This window comes from Pseudophryne corroboree, chromosome 6 (assembly GCF_028390025.1).
Source record: "Pseudophryne corroboree isolate aPseCor3 chromosome 6, aPseCor3.hap2, whole genome shotgun sequence".
NCBI lineage: Eukaryota > Metazoa > Chordata > Amphibia > Anura > Myobatrachidae > Pseudophryne > Pseudophryne corroboree.
This window is the reverse complement of record NC_086449.1, coordinates 5613800-5637257: the sequence shown is the minus strand read 5'-3', so window position 1 is coordinate 5637257 and position 23458 is coordinate 5613800. Positions and strand designations below refer to the sequence as shown.

The 23458-nt window shown below is 46.9% G+C and overlaps 1 protein-coding gene across 1 annotated transcript; it reads right to left on the bottom strand.

Moving 5' to 3' along the window:
- Positions 1-15959: 15959 nt before the first annotated feature.
- Positions 15960-23181, bottom strand: LOC134935869 (beta-1,3-galactosyltransferase 5-like). Its single transcript, XM_063930703.1, has 3 exons — positions 22953-23181; positions 22164-22830; positions 15960-18031 (listed from the first exon to the last, which is right to left on the bottom strand). The coding sequence occupies exons 2-3, from the start codon at positions 22783-22785 to the stop codon at positions 17595-17597; spliced, it is 1059 nt and encodes a 352-aa protein (XP_063786773.1). The 5' UTR covers positions 22786-22830; positions 22953-23181; the 3' UTR covers positions 15960-17594.
- Between the last annotated feature and the right edge of the window lie 277 nt (positions 23182-23458).

The window sequence follows — 23458 nt, the reverse complement described above, 5'->3', positions numbered from 1 at the left end:
CTCTGCCGACCATCTGGTGTCTGTCACACAGTGAGGGTCAGTGTAGCATAGTGCTGTGACTATAGCAGAGTCGTAAGTAGACATTTTGGTGCCCTGGGCCAGAAAAAGCATTGGAACCCCCCCTTCATATTTTTCAAACCGGGACAGAAGGCGAGCCACCATTCAAACCCATGACCTTACACATTGCAGCCAGACCACTTACTCATGTAGCTATTTGCTCCTGTAAGGAAATATATATGAGAATTTTGAAATGTGTACATTAAAAAAAGGAGAGTGTGACTGAAGGTGCTTAGGGATGGGGAAGATGGCGACTGCCAGGTGATCTCAGGGATAAAAAAAAAAAAAAAGGAGGAAGTTGCAAGTGAAGTTGATTAAAACAGAAAATTGACAGGTACTGCAGAACAGCGCTCCCTGCCTTGTGGCGCCCTGTGCGGAGCACATGCCGCACCACCCTAGTTACGGTCCTGGATAACAGTATGTGGTTGAAATTCTGAAGGGTTCACAGGACAGGGTAGAATATTGGGGTGCTGGGGAGAAGGGGCAGCTGTGGCGCAATAACTGCGCATGTGTATGCACCGCAATGCGCAGGCGCGTTGCACGGGTACAAAGCGGATCGTTGCTGGGCGATGGATTTAACGAAGAATCCATTCGCGCAGCCAATCGCAAGAAGATTGACAGGAAGTGGGCGTTTGTGGGTGGCAACTGACCATTTTCTGGGAGTGGTTGGAAAAACGCAGGCGTGTCCAGGCGTCTGCAGGGCGGATGTCTGACGTCAGTTCCGGGGCCCGGACAGGCTGAAGTGATCGCAGCGGCTGAGTAAGTTCTGGGCTACTCAGAAACTGCACAATACTTTTTTGTACCGCTCGGCTGCACATGCGATCGCACACTTGCAAAGCAAAAATACACTCCCCTATGGGCGGCGACTATCTGATCGCAGCGCTGCAAAAAAAACCTAGCGAGCGATCAGGTCTGAATTAGGCCCAATATTCAACCCAGGTCCGTACAAACACATGCCAAATGAATGCAAATGATACGTTTACCAACCAAAGTGACAAAAACACGTTAATAGGTGTGTTAGGGAATTATAGTGGCACAGAGCGCAGCTGTGGCTGTGAAGGGTTAATTCCAGCTCTTCACGTTCCTTGCCACAAACCGTCTCATTACAGGGTCATAGCGGCTAACATAAAAGGAAAAGCAGAAATAGTTTTGCAATGAGCTGTGGGAGGAAGGCCGGGTGGGGTCTTATTTCCTTCCTTTATTGTACAGGGTGGTTCATAAGTGTGGAAACGAGTCAGGAAATATGAATCCAGCGTCTGCACACCTGAGACTCGAGAATGAATAAAGATACGTTAAAACGAAAAACACTGTTACTTTTTTGGTGAAATTCTGCATCTGCTTGATGTGTCACATGACTACCTGCCCAATTACAAAAACAGAGTTGCCTCCAAGATGGCCGACATGCCCTAAAAAGTTTTCCCCCACTCCCATCTCATATGTGTAGACGCTGGATTGATACTTCCTTGCTCATTTCTTTGTGATATGGGTGTTTCCACACTTATGGCTCACCCTGTATATATTTTCTTAAAATTAGAAGATCTTGGCCCTCATTCCGAGTTGTTCGCTCGTTGCCCATTTTCGCTATGCTGCGATTTGCTGGTAAATGCGCATGTGCATGCTACGCAGCGCGCATGCGCTAAGTTATTTAACTAAAAACTTAGCAGTTTTGCTGGTGTTCGTACAACGCTTTTCAGTCGCACTGCTGATCGGTAAATGATTGACAGGAAAGGGGCGTTTCTGGGAGGTAACTGAGCGTTTTCCAGGAGTGTGCTAAAAAACGCAGGCGTGTCAGGCAAAAACGCAGGAGTGTCTGGAGAAACGGGGGAGTGGCTGGCCGAACGCAGGGCGTGTTTGTGACGTCAAGCCAGGAACTAAACGGACTGAGGTGATCGCAATCTGTGAGTAGGTCTGGAGCTACTCAGAAACTGCAGGGAATTATTTAGTAGCAATTCTGCTAATCTTTCGTTCGCTATTCTGCTAAGCTAAGATACACTCCCAGAGGGCGGCGGCCTAGCGTGTGCAATGCTGCTAAAAGCAGCTAGCGAGCGAACAACTCGGAATGAGGGCACTTGTTCTGATAAAACATTGCCGGGCGCACCGCTTGTGTAGCAATCAGCAGCTGGTGTCCAGCATTTTGTTTTTGCGCGTCGGATCTGACTCATAGGAGGATGGGAACGCGGCTGCGCTGTCCTCGGGGCATCACGATGGCACCAGCTGCAGAGATCTCGCTAGAAGCCGGCAGTAAAGCTGCAGTGAGGCAGCGCTTGTGTGTGAAGTCCAGCCTGCCTCCAGGGGATCCGTGCACCGGCCACGAGAAAACGCGTCTGACTGACAATCAGCACAGCGGAGTGGGGAGTGCACCTGTCTATTCCTGCAATGCTTACCCTGCTTACCGCATTACGCCGACCCTGTCTCTCTCATCCACACTCATTAAGGTCTCCCACTCCCTGTTAGATGATTGTATTCGGGCTTCACCCACTCTGAGCAATGACACTCTTGCACAATAAGACTTTCCTCTAGTCTCTAAACCTCCAAGCAATCACCTCTTTTACACTCCCATCTATACTATTCTACCCAATTATCTAACCCTGATCTATTCTGTACAATAACCCCCAGCATCCTATTATCCCCAGTTTTCCCCACATACCTCTATCCTTTCTTGCTCAACCACCTCCTATATTATTTTCTACCATATTTACTCCTCTATTCTGGCTGAATGGACACAGCATAGTCACTTGTGTATGGACACAGCATAGTCACTTGTGGATGGACACAGCACAGTCACTTGTGGTTACACAGCATAGTCACTTGTGGATGGACACAGCACAGTCACTTGTGGATGGACACAGCAAAGTCACTTGTGGATGGACACAGCAAAGTCACTTGTGGATGGACACAGCAAAGTCACTTGTGGATGGACACAGCAAAGTCACTTGTGGATGGACACAGCAAAGTCACTTGTGGATGGACACAGCACAGTCACTTGTGGTTACACAGCACAGTCACTTGTGGATGGACACAGCACAGTCACTTGTGGATGGACACAGCAAAGTCACTTGTGGATGGACACAGCAGTCACTTGTGGATGGACACAGCAAAGTCACTTGTGGATGGACACAGCAGTCACTTGTGGATGGACACAACAAAGTCACTTGTGGATGGACACAGCATAGTCACTTGTGGATGGACACAGCACAGTCACTTGTGGATGGACACAGCAAAGTCACTTGTGGATGGACACAGCATAGTCACTTGTGGTTACACAGCATAGTCACTTGTGGATAGACACAGCACAGCCGCTTGATGGACACATCACAGTCACTTGTATATGGACACAGCACAGTCACTTGTGTATGGACACAGCACAGTCACTTGTGTATGGACACAGCACAGCCGCTTGATGGACACAGCACAGTCACTTGTGTATAGACACAGCACAGTCACTTGTATATGGACACAGCACAGTCACTTGTGTGACACAGCACAGTCACTTGTGTATGGACACAGCACAGTCACTTGTGTATGGACACAGCACAGTCACTTGTGTATGGACACAGCACAGTCAATTGTGGATGGACACAGCACAGTCACTTGTGGATGGACACAGCACAGTCACTTGTGTATGGACACAACACAGTCACTTGTGGATGGACACAGCACAGTCACTTGTGGATGGACACAGCACAGTCACTTGTGTATGGACACAACACAGTCACTTGTGTATGGACACAGCACAGTCACTTGTGTATGGACACAGCATAGTCACTTGTGGATGGACACAGCACAGTCACTTGTGTATGGACACAGCAGTCACTTGTGGATGGACACAGCACAGTCACTTGTGGATGGACACAGCACAATCACTTGTGGATGGACACAGCACAGTCACTTGTGTATGGACACAGCACAGCCACTTGTGGATGGACACAGCAGAGTCACTTGTGTATAGACACAGCACAGTCACTTGTGTATGGACACAGCACAGTCACTTGTGTATGGACACAGCAGTCACTTGTGGATGGACACAGCACAGTCACTTGTGTATGGACACAGCACAGTCACCTGTGGATGGACACAGCACAGTCACTTGTGTGACACAGCACAGTCACTTGTGGATGGACACAGCACAGTCACTTGTGTATGGACACAGCACAGTCACTTGTGTATGGACACAGCACAGTCACTTGTGGATGGACACAGCACAGTCACTTGTGGATGGACACAGCACAATCACTTGTGGATGGACACAGCACAGTCACTTGTGTATGGACACAGCACAGCCACTTGTGGATGGACACAGCAGAGTCACTTGTGTATAGACACAGCACAGTCACTTGTGTATGGACACAGCACAGTCACTTGTGTATGGACACAGCAGTCACTTGTGGATGGACACAGCACAGTCACTTGTGGATGGACACAGCACAGTCACTTGTGTATGGACACAGCACAGTCACTTGTGGATGGACACAGCACAGTCACTTGTGTGACACAGCACAGTCACTTGTGGATGGACACAGCACAGTCACTTGTGTATGGACACAGCACAGTCACTTGTGTATGGACACAGCACAGTCACTTGTGGATGGACACAGCACAGTCACTTGTGGATGGACACAGCACAGTCACTTGTGGATGGACACAGCACAGTCACTTGTGTGACACAGCATAGTCACTTGTGTGACACAGCATAGTCACTTGTGTATGGACACAGCACAGTCACTTGTGGATGGACACAGCACAGTCACTTGTGTGACACAGCACAGTCACTTGTGGATGGACACAGCACAATCACTTGTGTATGGACACAGCACAGCCACGTGTGGATGGACACAGCACAGTCACTTGTGGATGGACACAGCACAGTCACGTGTGTATGGACACAGCACAGTTACTTGTGTGACACAGCACAGCCACGTGTGGATGGACACAGCACAGTCACTTGTGTGACACAGCACAGTCACTTGTGTATGGACACAGCACAGTCACTTGTGTATGGACACAGCACAGTCACTTGTGGATGGACACAGCACAGTCACTTGTGGATGGACACAGCACAGTTACTTGTGTGACACAGCACAGCCACGTGTGGATGGACACAGCACAGTCACTTGTGGATGGACACAGCACAGTCACTTGTGGATGGACACAGCACAGTCACTTGTGTATGGACACAGCATAGTCACTTGTGGATGGACACAGCACAGTCACTTGTGTATGGACACAGCAGTCACTTGTGGATGGACACAGCACAGTCACTTGTGGATGGACACAGCACAATCACTTGTGGATGGACACAGCACAGTCACTTGTGTATGGACACAGCACAGCCACTTGTGGATGGACACAGCAGAGTCACTTGTGTATAGACACAGCACAGTCACTTGTGTATGGACACAGCACAGTCACTTGTGTATGGACACAGCAGTCACTTGTGGATGGACACAGCACAGTCACTTGTGGATGGACACAGCACAGTCACTTGTGTATGGACACAGCACAGTCACTTGTGGATGGACACAGCACAGTCACTTGTGTGACACAGCACAGTCACTTGTGGATGGACACAGCACAGTCACTTGTGTATGGACACAGCACAGTCACTTGTGTATGGACACAGCACAGTCACTTGTGGATGGACACAGCACAGTCACTTGTGGATGGACACAGCACAGTCACTTGTGGATGGACACAGCACAGTCACTTGTGGATGGACACAGCACAGTCACTTGTGGATGGACACAGCACAGTCACTTGTGTGACACAGCATAGTCACTTGTGTGACACAGCATAGTCACTTGTGTATGGACACAGCACAGTCACTTGTGGATGGACACAGCACAGTCACTTGTGTGACACAGCACAGTCACTTGTGGATGGACACAGCACAATCACTTGTGTATGGACACAGCACAGCCACGTGTGGATGGACACAGCACAGTCACTTGTGGATGGACACAGCACAGTCACGTGTGTATGGACACAGCACAGTTACTTGTGTGACACAGCACAGCCACGTGTGGATGGACACAGCACAGTCACTTGTGTGACACAGCACAGTCACTTGTGGATGGACACAGCACAGTCACTTGTGGATGGACACAGCACAGTCACTTGTGTATGGACACAGCACAGTCACTTGTGGATGGACACAGCACAGTCACTTGTGTATGGACACAGCACAGTCACTTGTGGATGGACACAGCACAGTCACTTGTGGATGGACACAGCACAGTTACTTGTGTGACACAGCACAGCCACGTGTGGACGGACACAGCACAGTCACTTGTGGATGGACACAGCACAGTCACTTGTGGATGGACACAGCACAGTCACTTGTGTATGGACATATGAGATGAGACATGAGACGGAACAATGCAGAAGAACTGAAGGCCGCTATTGTAGCATCCATGTCTTCCATAACACCTCAGCAGTGCCACCGGCTGATAGAATCCACGCCACACCGCATTGAGGCAGTAATTCATGCAAAAGGGCCCAAACCAAGTACTGAGTACATATCCGTGATTATACTTTTCAGAGGGCCGACATTTCCGTATTTATACTCCTTTTTTTAATGAGTTTATGTAATATTCTAATTTTCTGAGATTTGGGATTTTCTTAAGCTGTAAACCACAATCATCAAAATGATAACAGATAAAGGCTTGAAATATCTCACTTTGCATGTAATGACTCTATATAATATATGTTTCACCTTTTAGTTGAATTACTGAAATAAATGAACTTTTGCACGATATTCTAATTTTCTGCGTTTCACCTGTATACAGAGGTTAGTCAGGAAGCTACTGTACAAAGCGGCTAATTCACACCTGATCGCTAGGCTGCGTCTTCGTACAGCGGACGATCAGGTCTAAACTGCGCATGTGTATGCACCCCAATGCGCAGGCGCGTTGCACGGGTACAAAGCGGATCGCCGCTCAGCGATGGGTTTTTGCAAGGAATCCATTCGTGTTTGTGGGTGGCAACTGACTGTTTTCTGGGTGTATTTGGAAAAACGCAGGCGTTCTCAAGCGTTTGCAGGGCGGGTGTCTGACATCAATTCCAGTCCTGGACAGGCTGGTGTGATCGCAGCGGCTGAGTAAGTCCTGGTCTACTCAGAGACTGCACAAAATCTTTTTGTACAACTCTGCTACACATGCGTTCGCACACTTGCACAGCTAAAATACACTCCCCGTGGAGCGGCCGACGACTGTGGCTATACACCGCAAGCTGTATCTTTAGCCGGAACAAAGCTGGATATGTGGTCTCAGTCTGCTCGAGCCAGAACAAACCAAATGTGGTAGGACAGCCCCCGGCTGAGATCACCTATACTATACCTATCATACTATTGGAGGAGACTCTGTTTAAAAAGCAGAATGTGGACCACAGGGACATACCTTCTGATGAAACCGTTCTAATGCTATAACGGAGAAACATGTTAAGGAAATTGGCACTGGTGCTGAGAGTAAACGGATTGTTTTGGACTGTTGGCCTCCACTTGCTTCAGATATCTAGCTACACACGGGCGCATCACAGCCGTATGACAGGTGATCTCAGCCGGGGGCTGTCCTACCACATTTGGTTTGTTCTGGCTCGAGCAGACTGAGACCACATATCCAGCTTTGTTCCTGCTAAAGATACAGCTTGCGGTGTATAGCCACAGTCGTCGGCCGCTCCATTCAATAAGAAGCATCACGTACCAGCCTGCGGTGAGGTGAGGTGAAAACATTGCACTGACCTTACCGGTCACTGTAATGTGTATAAACCCCATACCACGCCAGCAGTATTAAAGTGAAGTACAGTAGAGCGGCAAATGGTTAATACCGGGTCCTGGTGAGTGCACACATCAGGATATTTTGGATCTAATGACTGCAGCTTTTGTATCCATTTAAACATCTGGACTCTCAATTATAGCAAACTTGCTATAGTCAGTGTATATATCGGGATCCCGTCTGAAGATCGACAGTGTCTAGGTAGACAATGTTTAGGTCGACCACTATATGTCGTCAGTCACTAGGTCGACATGGATGGAAGGTTGACAGGGTTTCTAGGTCGACATGTGCTAGGTCGACAGGTCTAAAGGTCGACATGAGTTTTTCACATTTTTTTCTTTTTTTAATTTTTTTCATACTTAACGATCCATGTGGACTACGATTGGAACGGTAAAGTGTGCCGAGCGAAGCGGTAGCTGAGCGAAGGCACCATGCCCGAAGCATGGCGAGCGAAGCGAGCCATGCGAGGGGACGCGGTGCACTAATTTGGGATCCCGGTCATCCTACGAAGAAAACGACACCCAAAAAAAAAAATCCTCATGTCGACCTTTGGACCTGTCGACCTAGCACATGTTGACCTAGAAACCCTGTCGACCTTCCATCCATGTCGACCTATAGTGGTCGACCTAAACATTGTCGATCTAGACACTGTCGATTTGATGAACCACACCCGTATATATCCTTATACACAAAGAATTCCTAGGATATAAAAATAACTGGATATCAAGTAATTCTGGCCAAACTAGCCTATTAAGATACATAATATATGGCTATGGACTGCCTATACATTTATGAACTTTAAGAATAATTTGGAGCCATACAGTTTATCAGTATCAATCGAGGTGTCTTTCAGCTTTTTTAAAGTGCCATACATGCATAATTTATGTATATAAATGTGATTATTTTTATCTATATTTACTTTTTAATATATCTAATAAATGTGATTGGAATTTAAGCGCTCTCTTTTAAGTACCTTACATTACTAATGGGGGCACTACTAATGAGGGCATTGTAAAGGGGGCACTTCAAAAGGGGCATCACTCCTGGGGACATAAGGGGCACTACTACTGGGGGCATTGTATAAGGGGCACCACTACTGTGGGGTCTATATAAGGGGCGCTACCAGTACAGTGACATTGCATAAGGAGCACTACTACTGTGGGCATTATGTGTATTAGGGGTGCTACTACTGTGGGCATTATGTGTATTAGGGGTGCTACTACTGTGGGCATTATTACTATTGTGTGACCACGCCCCTTTCGATTTGAGACCATGCCCCTTTGCCGCGCACAATACTTTTATTGCATGGGCGCCGGGGGGAGGAGGGGTGAGTTCCACCACCTCTCTAGGACCACTTTAAGCACTGGTGCCCTGTATTGTTCTAATGTGTGCTGTATGTACGGCGCTGCCAACCACATGTGGCGCCTTACAAATAAAATTAAATAATAATAATAAATAGTGTCAGTGAGTAAGGAAGGAAACAGAAGGTCTCTGTGGAGAGAGGAAGCATCGGAATAAGGATACAAGAGTAACACAGTTAGATATGACCCAACGTACAAACCCGCAGTTCCTCTATTCCTGTTACAGTAACACTGCGGTTTCTCTCTATACCTCTATGATACACGTGTGTATGTTGCATATGGAGTGTATAGGACAAGAGGTAAGTGCACACAGCTCTCTGAGTTTGGGCCAGGATGGGCTGGAGCAGCGTCGGACAAGGGCATGAAGGGCCCACCGGGGGGATGCAGTGATAGGGGCCCATACTTAGGGGTGTGGCCAGCCTACAAAGGGGGTGTGGCCAGCCTCCACAGAGGCATGAAATACACAATGGTCTAGTGCAGTGTAATACAACACATCTACCATGTATAATACAAGTGCACAGTCTGGAACCTGATCCCTAGAGGAAGGATTGGACTCTCAGGCAGTGGGGCCTACCGGTGGTTTCCCTGGTACCCCTGTGGGCCAGTCCGACCCTGCGCTGGAGGAAGCTTATGTCTCAGCTCTTACACCTGTCATACACAGAGAGGAGGGGGTATCACTGGTCACCAATGTGTTAGCCCTCGTCTGGAAACCTCCTAAATTTGTGCAAGGGTCTGTGTATTTCTCTGTGGCTTCTGGAGCACATTGGCCCTGTGGGCGGTGGGGCAGTTGCGCAGACGCATGGGATGACTTTGGTGAGGGGGATCCTACAGAAATACGGAGCGGGGACATCAGTGCTCCTAGGTTACTGTACAGAGCGGAACCGAGATTTCACCTCACAGAGTGACGTTCCTGTAATAATGACAAGGGGCGGAGACAGAGCCGGATTAAGGCAGGGGCATAGGGGGCAAGTACCCCCGGGCCCTCATCTCTAATGGGGCCCCCCAGCCGGAGCTGTTTTCATTTTCTTAAATGGCCGCCAGGAGGGGTTACAACAAAGTCAGGAATGTCTCACGAGTCAGCTGTGCAGTGCTCTCCCACACGCATGCAGTTGAGAGAAAAGCTGCTGCTGCGGGACTCTGGGAGCAGGCACAGAGGCAGGACGCGCTCTGACCAATGAGCATTCAGCAGCGCTGTCCTCTACTGCGTCTGTCACAGCTCCACGTGATAGAGGAAGGGGAAGAAACAACAGAGCGTGTGCATTTCCTCTCCCACCCTCCGCAGTCGGTTGGTTCTATATCGGAGGGGCTGAAGGGACCTTGTGACGTTTTGAGGGGAGGAGCAACGTCACCAGGGGGAGGAGCTACGGGTGAACAGGGTACCCGAAAAGTACGCTCGCCACGCTTCGGGCACGGTGGCTCGCTCCGCTCCGCTTCGCTCACCACCTAATTACTAAAGGTAATAGTTGGTGGCGTGGATAGTAGAGGAACTATCCCGCTGGCCTAGCTCCTCCCCCTTGCGCCGTAACTCCTCCCCCTTACGGAAAAGGTCCCTTAGCCCACTTGATTCTAGCATCTACCCTCCGCAGTCCCCATCCAGTCTGCTCCGCACAGGCACATAATGACTGAGTAAACATCCGAGCAGGGAGAAGCTGTAGATGCCGGCCTGATCAGTGGTATAGGAGATAAGGTACACAGCAGTAAAAGCCTGTCTGACAGCACACAAAGCTCAGTATAGTGCACACTGCAGAGCAAAGGGAGAAGGAGATGGGCATATTGGGTGAGGGAGAGTATGGGAAGGTGGGAGGTAAGAGGGCTACTGCTTGGATGACAGAAATATACAGCCACTGCACAGGAGGGGAGGTAGAGAGACTGGAAGGAGGATCCTTCTTGGTCTTAAAGAGCTAACACAGATAAAGGTAGATTCCTCAGTCACAGCCAGCAGCATGTCCCACAATTAGCCCCAGCAAGAGCTGCACTATTATTATTATTATTATTATTAAGCTGTATTTATAGGGCGTCACATGTCTGCAGCACTGATCAACTAGGTTTTCGACCATTGAAAGAGGCTTGAAGAAGTGGGGGTGGAGCCCTGGGGCAGAGAGTCCACGGAGGAGTTGGCAAGAGTATTTGATGATGAAACAGGAGGAATCACACTCCTTTACACAGAGGGGTTAGATGTATTTTAAGGCAACAGGGGAGAAAGCAGTAACTGTACACTTTAAGGTGGTCTTTCCGAGTTGATCGCTCGCTAGCAGTTTTTAGCAGCCGTGCAAACGCTATGCCGCCGCCCTCTGGGAGTGTATTTTAGCTTAGCAGAAGTGCGAACGAAAGGATCGCAGAGCGGCAGCAAAATAATTTTGAGCAGTTTCAGAGTAGCTTCAGACCTGCGATCACTTCAGACTGTTCAGTTCCTGTTCACAAACACACCCTGCGTTCGCCCAGCTACGCCTGCGTTTTTCCTGGCACGCCTGCGTTTTCTCGATCACTCACTGAAAAAGGTCAGTTGACACCCAGAAACGCCCCTTTCCTGTCAATCACTCTGCGACCAGCAGTGAGACTGAAAAGCTTCACTAGACCCTGTGTGAAACTACATCTTTCGATGTAATATTACTTTCCGCGTGCGCATTGCGCCACATGCGCAGAAGTGCCTTTTTTTGCCTCATCGCTGCACAGCGAACGAATGCAGCTAGCGAACAACTCTGAATGACCCCCTAAGTGCGACAGTTACCAATCCTCCCCCATGTATTACTATGGTGGTGTTTTATAAGAGAACTGACATTATATGCGCTGCTAAATACAAGATAGCACAGCGATGTCCCCACCACTGCCGCCAGTATATGAACGGCGAGTTGGACTGACCGTTCAAACACCTGCAGCTATCGATTACGACAGCTGCAGGTGTCGTTTTGACTATACACCACAGCCAGGGACAGCTATAGTGGCTGCCAACTCCGGACTGCATGGAAGATCTTGCTTGGCTTGCAGGATCTCACACACGCCTAGTAGAGCTAGTGAGGAGGAGATACACAGTGCATCAGCACTAGGCCGATGCACTGTGGGCTTTGGCAGGGATCACTGAAGTGGGGAGTTTCCACTCCCCCATTCTGGCAGACAAAATGGTAATACATCTCGTCAGTACTGCTTCTGCTTCACTTTATAAAGAAGCAAAGAAAGAAGCGCTATAGCAGCACAATATGTGCCACATAATACTTCCATCCCAGAGTAACATAGAAACATAGAAATTGACAACCGATAACCACTTGGCCCATCTAGTCTGCCCTTTTTTATCTCTCTTTATTTTTTTATTTAGTATATTGTGCACCAGAGGTAGAAGCCATAGAGAGCTATGTACACATTCTCTGCACCCACTCACCCAACACCCCACCATGAAGTAGCAAATAACTCTCATGCTATTACCATCTCTGTGCCTAATTTATTTTTATCTTGAATCTCTATTTGTGGTTTCTCCATATCCACCTCCTGAAATGTTATTTCAAAACCCTATACTGATCTTAAGTTCATACACACTAGGCGATATTTTCAACGATATCGCTCATTTTGATCCTTCTGAGCGATATCATTTGTAATATCGCCCAGTGTGTATGCACTATATCGTTAACAATGCGCGCTCCCATGGGTCGTTAACGAGGTGTTCTGTCACCCATTCATGCAGGTCAATCTGACAAAGGACGTCACTGAATGCTATCATTAGCGATATCGCTCAGTGTGTATGCACTAGATCGATTGCCCAGGAGTTCAAGGGCAAACACCGACGATATCGCTCATGGAGCGTATCATCTAGTGTGTACCCGGCTTTAGCCTATGTTGACATACCCTATTTACTATAAAACTGTTATGTAATATTATCAGCTCCATCGGATCATTCCCACCCTCACTGCCCAAAAAGAGTTAGGGCCAGATGTACTAAGCCTTGAAAAGTGATAAAGTGGACAGACATAAAGTACCAGCCAATCAGCTCTTAGCTGCCATGTTACAAGCTGGGTTTGAAAAATGACAATTAGGAGTAGTTTATCATTCTCCACTTTATCACTTTTTAAAGGCTTAGTACATCTGCCCTTACTGCCCTTTTGCACCCTGGTATCCAAAGCTCTTTGAACCAAATACTGGGAGAACTGGAAAGCCTCACTTTCAGCTAGCGGCTGCCTCATGGAGGTGTGGGGGCACACAGCAGGCACAGCCAATCGGGTATTGCTGATAAGAGGGCCCAAAGTTTTAAGAGCCCCGGGCCCCCCAAAGGCTTAATCCGGCCCTGGGCGGAGAGGTCACAGTCCTGTGGAGTCACTTGCTGCGCGGCCGGGCTTTGGGCTCACATGTGACGGGCATATCTATAATGAGTGCAGGCTGTGTGGTTCACATGGGCCCCTGGATGTAGGTGGGCCCACACTGCACACCCTGCACGCACTTTTTTCAATACTCCGGAGTCCCGCATCGGCAGCTGCAGCGCTGCAGAAACCACCGGGAAAATGGTGGTGCGGCCATATTTCCATCGCTTTGTGCATGGAATGGTGCGGCAGCCATTTTCCAAGAGACCTGCGCATGCGCACTAGACTCCGGGACAGCGCTACGGTCTCCTAGTGACCCTAGTGCCCAGAGTCTATTGATGCGCCCCTGAACCCAACACTCATACACCCTGACACACACATACCCCAAAACACACACATGCAATGTTCTGGAGGAATGTTACAGCGCTCTTGTAATGTGGTAGGATAATGCCGGCCTTACGTTCCTACGGATTCATCTTGCACTGTCTGGGCCCTCAGTGATGGATAGGAAAAGACGCTGATCAACCCCAGCTCAGTGACCACCAATCTCCTAGGGATAAACGTTTTATTTTCCTGGATTCCTCCTCCAGAGGATGAGCGGCTGCACCTTTGTTAGCTGCAGCATCTAATCCCCACACACACATCAATTTTGCAGGACAAGAAATTCTACATTCAGCGACAGAAACCTTACGCACCAATCCTACTTATCTCTATCTCATATTCTGTGTAGCAAGTCATATGTGACATAATAGAAACATGTTGGAATATTGAAAAGAGACTGTTTGATGGTGGGCTGTAGCCATGTCCCTGTACCCCCAAAAATATAAAAATACAATAAGCAGTGCTACTCCCTGCACGGGCAGCAGCAGATCTAGGAAAGGGGGCGGGGCGATATGGACTTCTTTACCCCTCACACTGGCGCTCGTACGTCAGGGCCCTTGCCACTTGCCTTTCTGCCTAGGGCGTGTGGCTTCCTCAGTTAGGGGACAGGGAGCTGGCATGGGGGCTCCTTATTTTTATTACTGCGGCTCATTCTGCTCGCCTTCCCAACGAGGGGTAGAGCTAGGACTCAACCAAGAGAAGCTCCCCCCTCCATGCTCCTTGCAGGTGGGGCTTTCACTGTGTAGCGATGGGGCCCAAAAGTGCCCAATGCCCCCAGCAATCCATATAAGACCAGAGCAACAATGATCGAATTGTAATAGAACTTCAGATAACCAATTGAGTGATTATAAATCAACGTGCACTTTATTATAAGTTCAACAAACAACTAACAACAGTAATACTCAACTCTTGTCTCAGTTATCAGACAGCAGCGGTGATTCCTCCTCTTTACACAACATGTCATTCTTCTCATATCGAAGGAGCCCCGTAATTCTCATCACACGCTCGGATCAGGCCAAGATATACCACAGGCACCATTTTGTAGTTTAGGTCCTGTTAGAAGCTAAAGCTCTCTTGTCTACATTGTCTTATATACCATAAGCTGGGTGTTACTGCCGGATATTAACCCATATAAAGATGTACCAGTCACTGACTAGTACAAGAGATTATGGGGTCTACTTACTAAGCCTTGGACAGAGATAAAGTACCAGCCAATCAGCTCCTAACTGTCATTTTTCAAATGAACATGTGACATGGCAGTTGGAAGCTGATTGGCTGGTACTCTATCTCCGTCCACTTTATCTCCACCCAAAGCTTAGTAAATAGACTCCTAAAGCCTCTTTGTCTAGAATTGACCCATAATGCTTTGCTTCTCCAGTGGTCAGTATATTGGAATGTAGCACACACCCTGACACACATACAACCCAACACACAGACACCCGTACAAACCCTAACACAGTGATACAAAACAACACAGACATGAACACCAACACAAACACACACCTCAACATTCAGGCAGACACAGCAATGCCCACAGACCCAGATGAAATGACACAACCCAGACCCTGACAAATAAAAATGTCCTCACTATAAAACAATTTGGTATCCAGGTACCCGTTAACCGAAATATCCAGAAAACTGGAATAGTTCAGCCCTGTAGCGACGTCAAGACGTGGCCAGCATCATGCCGTCACTGGAGTCTGCGGCCAATCACAGACAGGTGGGGGAGTGGCTTTGCAGCCATTCCCTCACCGTCACTACTCCCGGGACCCGCCACCGAAACCCCAGATATTCTGTTAACCGGAAAAATCCCGTATTGAGAATGCTCCTGCTCCCGAGCATTCTGGGTATGGGATACTTGACCTGTACTTATAATTTGTAGTTATTACTTGACTTATTATATACTGCCTCTAGTCCCGCCCCTGTTCATGAACATATAGAAACAGTCGTGACATTATACACGCATGGCCCCCGTATTACAGCCTCGATGTGGACAGGTAACAGCGGCTCCAGGGGTACAGTCGGCATGGCAGTGCTACTTCCTACAAGGTGCGCAGTATATATACAGTAGATCAAGAAAATGACAGAATGAAAACAAAAAACACACATAAGCAAATAAACCAAATGTAATGGCATACGTAATGTAAACATAAAACACATCCAATTAAATAAAAAATGTTCTCCTCAGAGCTGGCCAGCGATAGAGAGGGCAATAATACACATTAATGGTCCAGGATGTCTCTAGGTGGCAATAATACACATCTGTGGTCCAGGATGCCTCTAGGTGGCAAAAATACACATTAATGGTCCAGGATACCTCTAGATGGCAATAATACACATTAATAGTCCAGGATACCTCTAGGTGGCAATAATACACATGTGTGGTGCAGGGTGCCTCTAGGTGGCAATAATACACATTAATGGTCCAGGATACCTCTAGGTGGCAATAATACACATTAATGGTCCAGGGTGCCTCTAGGTGGCAAAAATACACATTAATGGTCCAGGATACCTCTAGATGGCAATAATACACATTAATAGTCCAGGATACCTCTAGGTGGCAATAATACACATGTGTGGTGCAGGGTGCCTCTAGGTGGCAATAATACACATTAATGGTCCAGGAAACCTCTAGGTGGCAATAATACACATTAATGGTCCAGGGTGCCTCTAGGTGGCAAAAATACACATTAATGGTCCAGGATACCTCTAGATGGCAATAATACACATTAATAGTCCAGGATACCTCTAGGTGGCAATAATACACATGTGTGGTCCAGGGTGCCTCTAGGTGGCAATAATACACATTAATGGTCCAGGATACCTCTAGGTGGCAATAATACACATTAATGGTCTAGGATACCTTGAGGTGGCAATAATACACATTAATGATCCAGGATGTCTATAGGTGGCAATAATACACATGAAAGGTCCAGGATGCCTCTAGGTGGCAATAATACACATGAAAGGTCCAGGATGCCTCTAGGTGGCAATAATACACGTGAATGGTCCAGGATGCCTCTAGGTGGCAATAATATACATTAATGGTCCAGGATTCCTCTAGGTGGCAATAATACACATGAAAGGTCCAGGATGCCTCTAGGTGGCAATAATACACGTTAATGGTCCAGGATGCCTCTAGGTGGCAATAATACACGTTAATGGTCCAGGATGCCTCTAGATGAGAATAATATATATGAAATGTCCAGGATGCCTTTAAGTGCCAATAATACACGTGTGGTCCAGAATGCGTCTAGGTGCCAATAATACACATGAATGGTCCAGAATGCATCTAGGTAGCAACAATACACATGAATGGTCCAGGATGCCTCTAGGTGGCAATGATATACATAAATGGTCCATGATGCCTCTAGGTGGCCATAATACACATGAATGGTCCAGGATACCTCTAGGTGGCCATAATACACATGAATGGTCCAGGATACCTCTAGGTGGCAATAATATACATGAATGGTCCAGGATGCCTCTAGGTGGCAATAATACACATTAATGGTCCAGGATACCTCTAGGTGGCAATAATATACATTAATGGTCCAGGATGCCTCTAGGTGGCAATAATACACATGACTGGTCCAGGAGACCTCTAGGTGGCATTAATAATACATATGAAATGTCCAGGATGCCTCTAGATGACAATAATACATATTAATGGTCCAGGATGCCTCTAGATGACAATAATACACATGAAGGGAAAGCGTTTGTTGCACCTCCAATATTTACCTCTAGCACTTTGCATGCTGGACCTCCTTCCAGCATTTTACTAATTGTTCTTGTTCCAGCCCATGAACAACCAAAGCTTGACGGTACTGGCAGGCATCAAACTTTAGTCCATACACGTGAAAGCGAGCATCATGTTTGTAGGTCAGATTGGCTGCCAGAGCCAAGAAACCAAAATATACATCGTCCAATGGAAAAACGGGGATCTTCTGAGACATCTCATAGAGCAGCTTTGCTGAGAGCCCGGGGAAGATGAAGCCTCCACCCGACAGGAAGGTGGGATAGGTGTCGGATGGGAAGAGCGACTCAGAAACCTGATACTTGGAGAAGCGCATTACAGGTGAATGAGGCCTCAGGTATCCATATAGCACCTGTGGGCTGATGGTATGTTCTTTTATGTATCGGACCAATGCATGAGGATTGACGTACTCATCATCATCACCTGGAAATACAGGAGGAATATGTCAGTACAGGAATGTTTCACTATATGGTGTCAGTGCTTTCGCACCTGGTGAGTAGCTCCCTGCCTATGCAGCCTAGCTTCGAAAAGGCAGGCGGCAACACACATGTTTTTGGCCGCAGCAGCTGCATGTGATGTCACACAGCCACCACGCCCCCCGAAAATGGTTCAGACGCACCTGTGTTGTCTGGGCCGCGCCCCGAAAATGCTGCCGTGTGCGCTGGTGCTGCGCGTGTGCACACAGCATATGGCTTCAACCTGCGTCCTGGTCTGATTCGTCCGACACTACCAAATTGTTGGCTTTCAGTCTAATTTAACATGTTGTTTGCCGTTGGTAGCGCACACACTGCACGCTATGGTCCTAGTCGTTAGCGCCATTGTCGAAATTGAGTTGCATGTACAAATGACAGAGGACGTTGCTAACCACCCGCGTTAGCGTGCATCGCTAGCGACATAGGGCCTAATTCAGACCTGATCACACCTCTGCGAATTTGCAGAGGTCTGCAATCTGATAGTGTCTTTTGAAGACCAAGTAGAAGAGTACCCAATCCATGGTTGGTGAGGATGAAATTTATTTTTGATTTTTTAATAAAGGATTTCACCCTTCGGACTGCACATACTGTCATTATTGTAAATTTGTCTTTACCGTGCGACCACAGCTGTCAGTGGTCCTTAATGTCTGGGCATGCTGGTACTTGTTCTTCCACAAGTACTAACATGCCAAGGCAGGCTTGCTGGGACCTGTAGTCCTACTGTAAAGAAGAATATTGTTCTCTATTTGTACACTATTATCTCAGCAGTCAGCACCCACCTCCACCTGGGGTGCTGGAATATCCTTGGGCTTTCATACCAGGAATGGGGGTTCCTCAGGATGAGGGACACTTTTTTTAGGGGGTTTCCAACTTTCTAGGGAATTCCAGGCTTGGATGACTAGTTTGTGACTATTTTTTATGGTATGGCAGGGGTACCCCATAACTGTTTTTTATGGTATGGCAGGAGTACCCCATAATGTATGTCCCCTGCTATGCTGGTTCAGCCTGGTGTTGGCTATTGGAAAATCATGCTGAACTGTGCAGTCCTTTGGGCAAACCCGTCACTCACAGACAGGTCTGTTTATTTCTTCTTCTTCTTCTATGGTTTAATGTTGTCTAATTTTGTATTTTTCATGCAGCTTCCAGTTGGTTTTGATTTTAGTAAATCTCTGATTTGCAAAATCGATGGGATATCACAGAAAAACAAAAAATCACCCTTAAGTAAATATACTGCCATCACCCCAAACCTTTTCTTCCCCAACGCTCCTGCAAACCTTTTAACCTCATCCACAGCTCATCTTTTCCATGTCTCCCCTACTCATGAAACCTCTGCAATGCCAGATCACCCAGGACATTTTCATCTATAACTCCCTCAACCTCCTTGCTATCTTGGAAACCTGGCTATCTCCTACTGACACTACCTCTTCAGCTGCTCTATCCTATGGAGGCCTATCCTTCTCCCACACACCCAGACATGACAACCATCATGGTGGCAGCATTGGGTCTCTCCTACTCCTTAATTGCACCTTCCGCATCACTCTAATGTTCTTTCTTTATGATATACTTAACCCGCTCTTCCATCCTCATCACCTTTGCGTTATTATTATTATCATTATTATTATTATCATTATTATTACTACTTATCGTCCCTTAGGTCCTGCCACCCACAAATGGATCCTCTGGCTTCTCCCCTTTCTTTCATTTGACCTCTGCTACTACATCTTGGAGGACATTAGCATCCTGATCTAATATCTCTCCAACCCAGCTACCATCAATCATCTCTCCCACTCCTTCTCATTTTGCATTTACAAATGGACCTCCTCCCCCTCACAACAATGGTCACTCCCCTGTCCTGATTTTTTCTTTTCTCTGTACTGCTTCTACTCCCCCTCCCTCTTTTAAACCACCAACTACTATCCTTCAACATTACCTTTCCCCTCACTCCACCTTCCCACCCCAAGGCTACTCTTAATAGGCTGAATCTAATGCCCTTGACACCACCAGTTTCTCTGACTCTCTAAACTTCCTTTTCTCTCCCATTACTGCTGTCATTTTTCCTGAACAAACTATATCCTTCTATTACCATGTCCACACTATTGCAATTGACTCTGCTACCCAAACTGTTACCATAAATCTTCTACAGTCTCCTCTCCGACCCTGGCACTCGCCTTTGATCCATTATCTCAAAATACTCTTCTTCTTTAACCTCACAATAATTCTCATTCTATAGATCTGCTCTTTCATTTGCTAAACAATCCTTCTTCAAATCCCTCATCTCCTCCCATGCCTAAACTGTTCAGCACCTGTTTGCTATTTCAGCTCTCTCTTCTCCCTTCCCCCTACCATCCTCTCTCAATGGGATTTCTTTTTCCACCCACTTCACCTCCAAAATAGAATCCATCCATCACAACATCTCATCATTTCAGGCTCCACCTTACCCTCCTATCTGGGCTACCAACAGTGGTCTCGATCACCTTATCTCCAGGGCTAAAGTCTTTTTATTCCTCTACTCTCCAACTACCCCATGACCCCACTAAATCCAAGATCTTTTTATCCCTCCCCACTTTAGCTTGCTCCCACATCAGCCACCTGGTAAACTTGTATCTCTCCTCTGGCACCTTCCCTTCCTCCTACAAGCCTCCAAACCCTAAACTTCATTGAGCTTCATGACTCAGTTTCCTCCTGGTACACAGAGCCGGCCCTAACCAATATGATGCCCTAGGCAAGATTTTGGCTGGTGCCCCCTAGCACCGCCGCTAGTTCTGCAGGAGATGACTGGCATGAGTCAGTTGGCAGCTCTGCTAACATTGGTCGCCTTTTGCTTATGAAAATGCATCTTATTTGCATTACTATGTGGCTAGGACGCACAAGTAGCTTCTGCTGATTAAAATGATATGCAGTATACCTATATTCTGTGTGCGACTGCGGCTGTATCTGCATATGAAATGCTACATTACAGTGATTTCCAGGAGTACACTGCAACGTAGCATTTCATATGCAGATACAGACGCAGTCACACAGAATATAGGCATGCTGCATATCATTTTAATCAGCAGAAGCTGCTGGTGCCCCTAAGCATACCAAATGCCCTAGGCATTTGCCTAGTTTGCCTATGCCTAAGGCCGGCTCTGCTGGTACATCTCTTATTTGTCTATCTGTTACATTTCTGTCTACCCCCACCTCCTCTAATCCTCTACAACCAACTCCTCCTCTACTCCACTTTATCTTACTGTCAGTTCCCCAATGGTTCTATCCTTAGCCCACTTCTCTTATTACACTACTAATTTTCTGTCTGCAAGCTTAACAGTTACGTTGGACTTTGCTACCACCGCTATTCTGACAAAACCCAAGTTTACGTCTCTTCCCTGGATAATTCTCTCTCTGCACGCTTCCATGTAATTTCCATCTCATCCATCTCATTGTGGATGGGGGGACACTTTCTGAAACTCAATATTTCTAAAAATTAACTTACTATATTGTCTTATCCCCAGCTAAGGGCCCCTCTACTCCCTCTCTGTTGATAATGCCTCATTGCACACTGTACTGTAATTATGTATGTATTTGAATTTATTTACTGTCTGTATTAGTCTTAACTTTGCATTATGTTACTGTTATGTTAATTTTTAACCAGACTATTACTCCCCATAAGATGGGGAGAATATGTAAACATACTGTACACCAGCTAAGGGCCCCTCTACTCCCTCTCTGTTGATAATGCCTCTTTGCACACTGTACTGTAATTATGTATGTATATGAATTTATTTACTGTCTGTATTAGTCTGTAGTTATGTTGTCAGTTGTTTTATCCTTTTAAACGATACTATGAAACCACTGTGGTGCATTATAAATAAAAGAGAAGAAGAAAAGGAAAAAGAAGAAAAAGAAGAAAACGAAAAAGAAAAAAAAGAAAAAGAAAAAAAAGAAGAAAGAAAAAGAAGAGAAAGAAAAATAAAACGAAAAGGAAAAAGTAAAAGAAGAAAAAGAAAAAAAGAAGCGGAAGAAGAGGAAGAAGAATTATTATTATTATTATTATTATTGAGTCTTAAATATGACATGGTGGACCAATATATTTACATACTGACCTTTGTATACGAAAGACACCTCCGGGATGTTGTGGTGCAGCCATTCAAGGAAACAACGTTCCTTCAGAGATAGGTTGTGATGCCCCTCAGCAGAATCCCACTGCAGAATGTCACCAAATTCCCGGCTCTCTGTGGTCACCATTTCCATGTGCCCAAGCACATCTATCCGGCCCAACAGAAATATTGGCCTCACGCTGTAACCATCTATTTCCCATTTGCGAGCCCAAGTTTTTCTGAGGGCTTGTCTCCTGACTCCGGCCTGCGGGTGGGATTTGATTGCCAGAATGACAAGGTTCCTTGTTGCCTGGGTCTCTCTCTTTGGGTCATGAATGACTGAGCAGCGATAACTCTGTAGATAAGGAAACTCCACCAGGAATCGGGAGAGGTTCAAATGATAAGTGTGAACTCCATCATTAAGGGTCACGGACTCCCTCATAGGATGCAGGGTGAGGGGTGCAGCATTTTTGGTAGTGGTGAAATTGATGAACTTTAGCCAGAAATTCGATGAGTGATGTAATGATTTCCTTCTCGTCTTCTCAGTATACAAAAACATTGTTCTGATAAGCAGCATCAGGGTGAAAACCAGTAAAACGCTGTACAAGGCACGAACCTGGATCTTCATAGTAACCTTTCAACACAAACGGTGGAGATGGGTCTAAAAGAGAATCTGTAGAACACAAGACAATTCATATATACAACAATCCAATCATTCTCTCCATTGTTTCAATCACTACCCTGTTTTTTTTTTTTTAAGTAACCTTTCATAGCATTTCCCCTGAACATACCTACCTCCAGACTCTTGCTGCATTCCTGCATCCCAGCTTTCCAGTGACCCAATTCATCCGCTGTTATTTGGAGGACACAGACTGCAGCCCCATGATCCATCGGATAGGGGGGTCTCAGGAGTGGGTGCATGTGATGTCCAGGAGCCTGGAAGAGAAGGTTCTTAGCCTGCAAAAGGAAAAAAAAAACGAAGTATCTTGGGGGCAGGTGGGGAAGCAGGTGCCCAATACTATTGTGACTAGGGCCGTCTGATCCCTAAATCTGTTCCTGTTGTCAGCTTACAGTATCTGGAAGCCACCCTGTGACCATACCTCCAAACATGACCCTCTCCAGGAGGGACAGAATGCTCTGCTCCTGGACTTCCTTCTCAGTCTATGATTGCCATCACCTGTGCTGAAACACATAGGCGTGTGCAGAACATCTTATTAGGGGGTGCACCGTCGGAGTGGTGTTTAGCACCACCTACTGGGCATCTCTAGCACCGCATATTGGGCGTGTCTAGCATTGCCTAT

What these genes read in the sequence shown, in the direction of transcription:
- LOC134935869 (XM_063930703.1), bottom strand. Translation starts at nt 22,785, where the DNA reads ATGAAGATCCAGGTTCGTGCCTTGTACAGCGTTTTACTGGTTTTCACC. An exon ending in GGTGTCTTTCGTATACAAAG is followed by an intron (nt 18,032 to 22,163) that starts GTCAGTATGTAA and finishes CTGTATTTCCAG; the next exon opens with GTGATGATGATGAGTACGTC.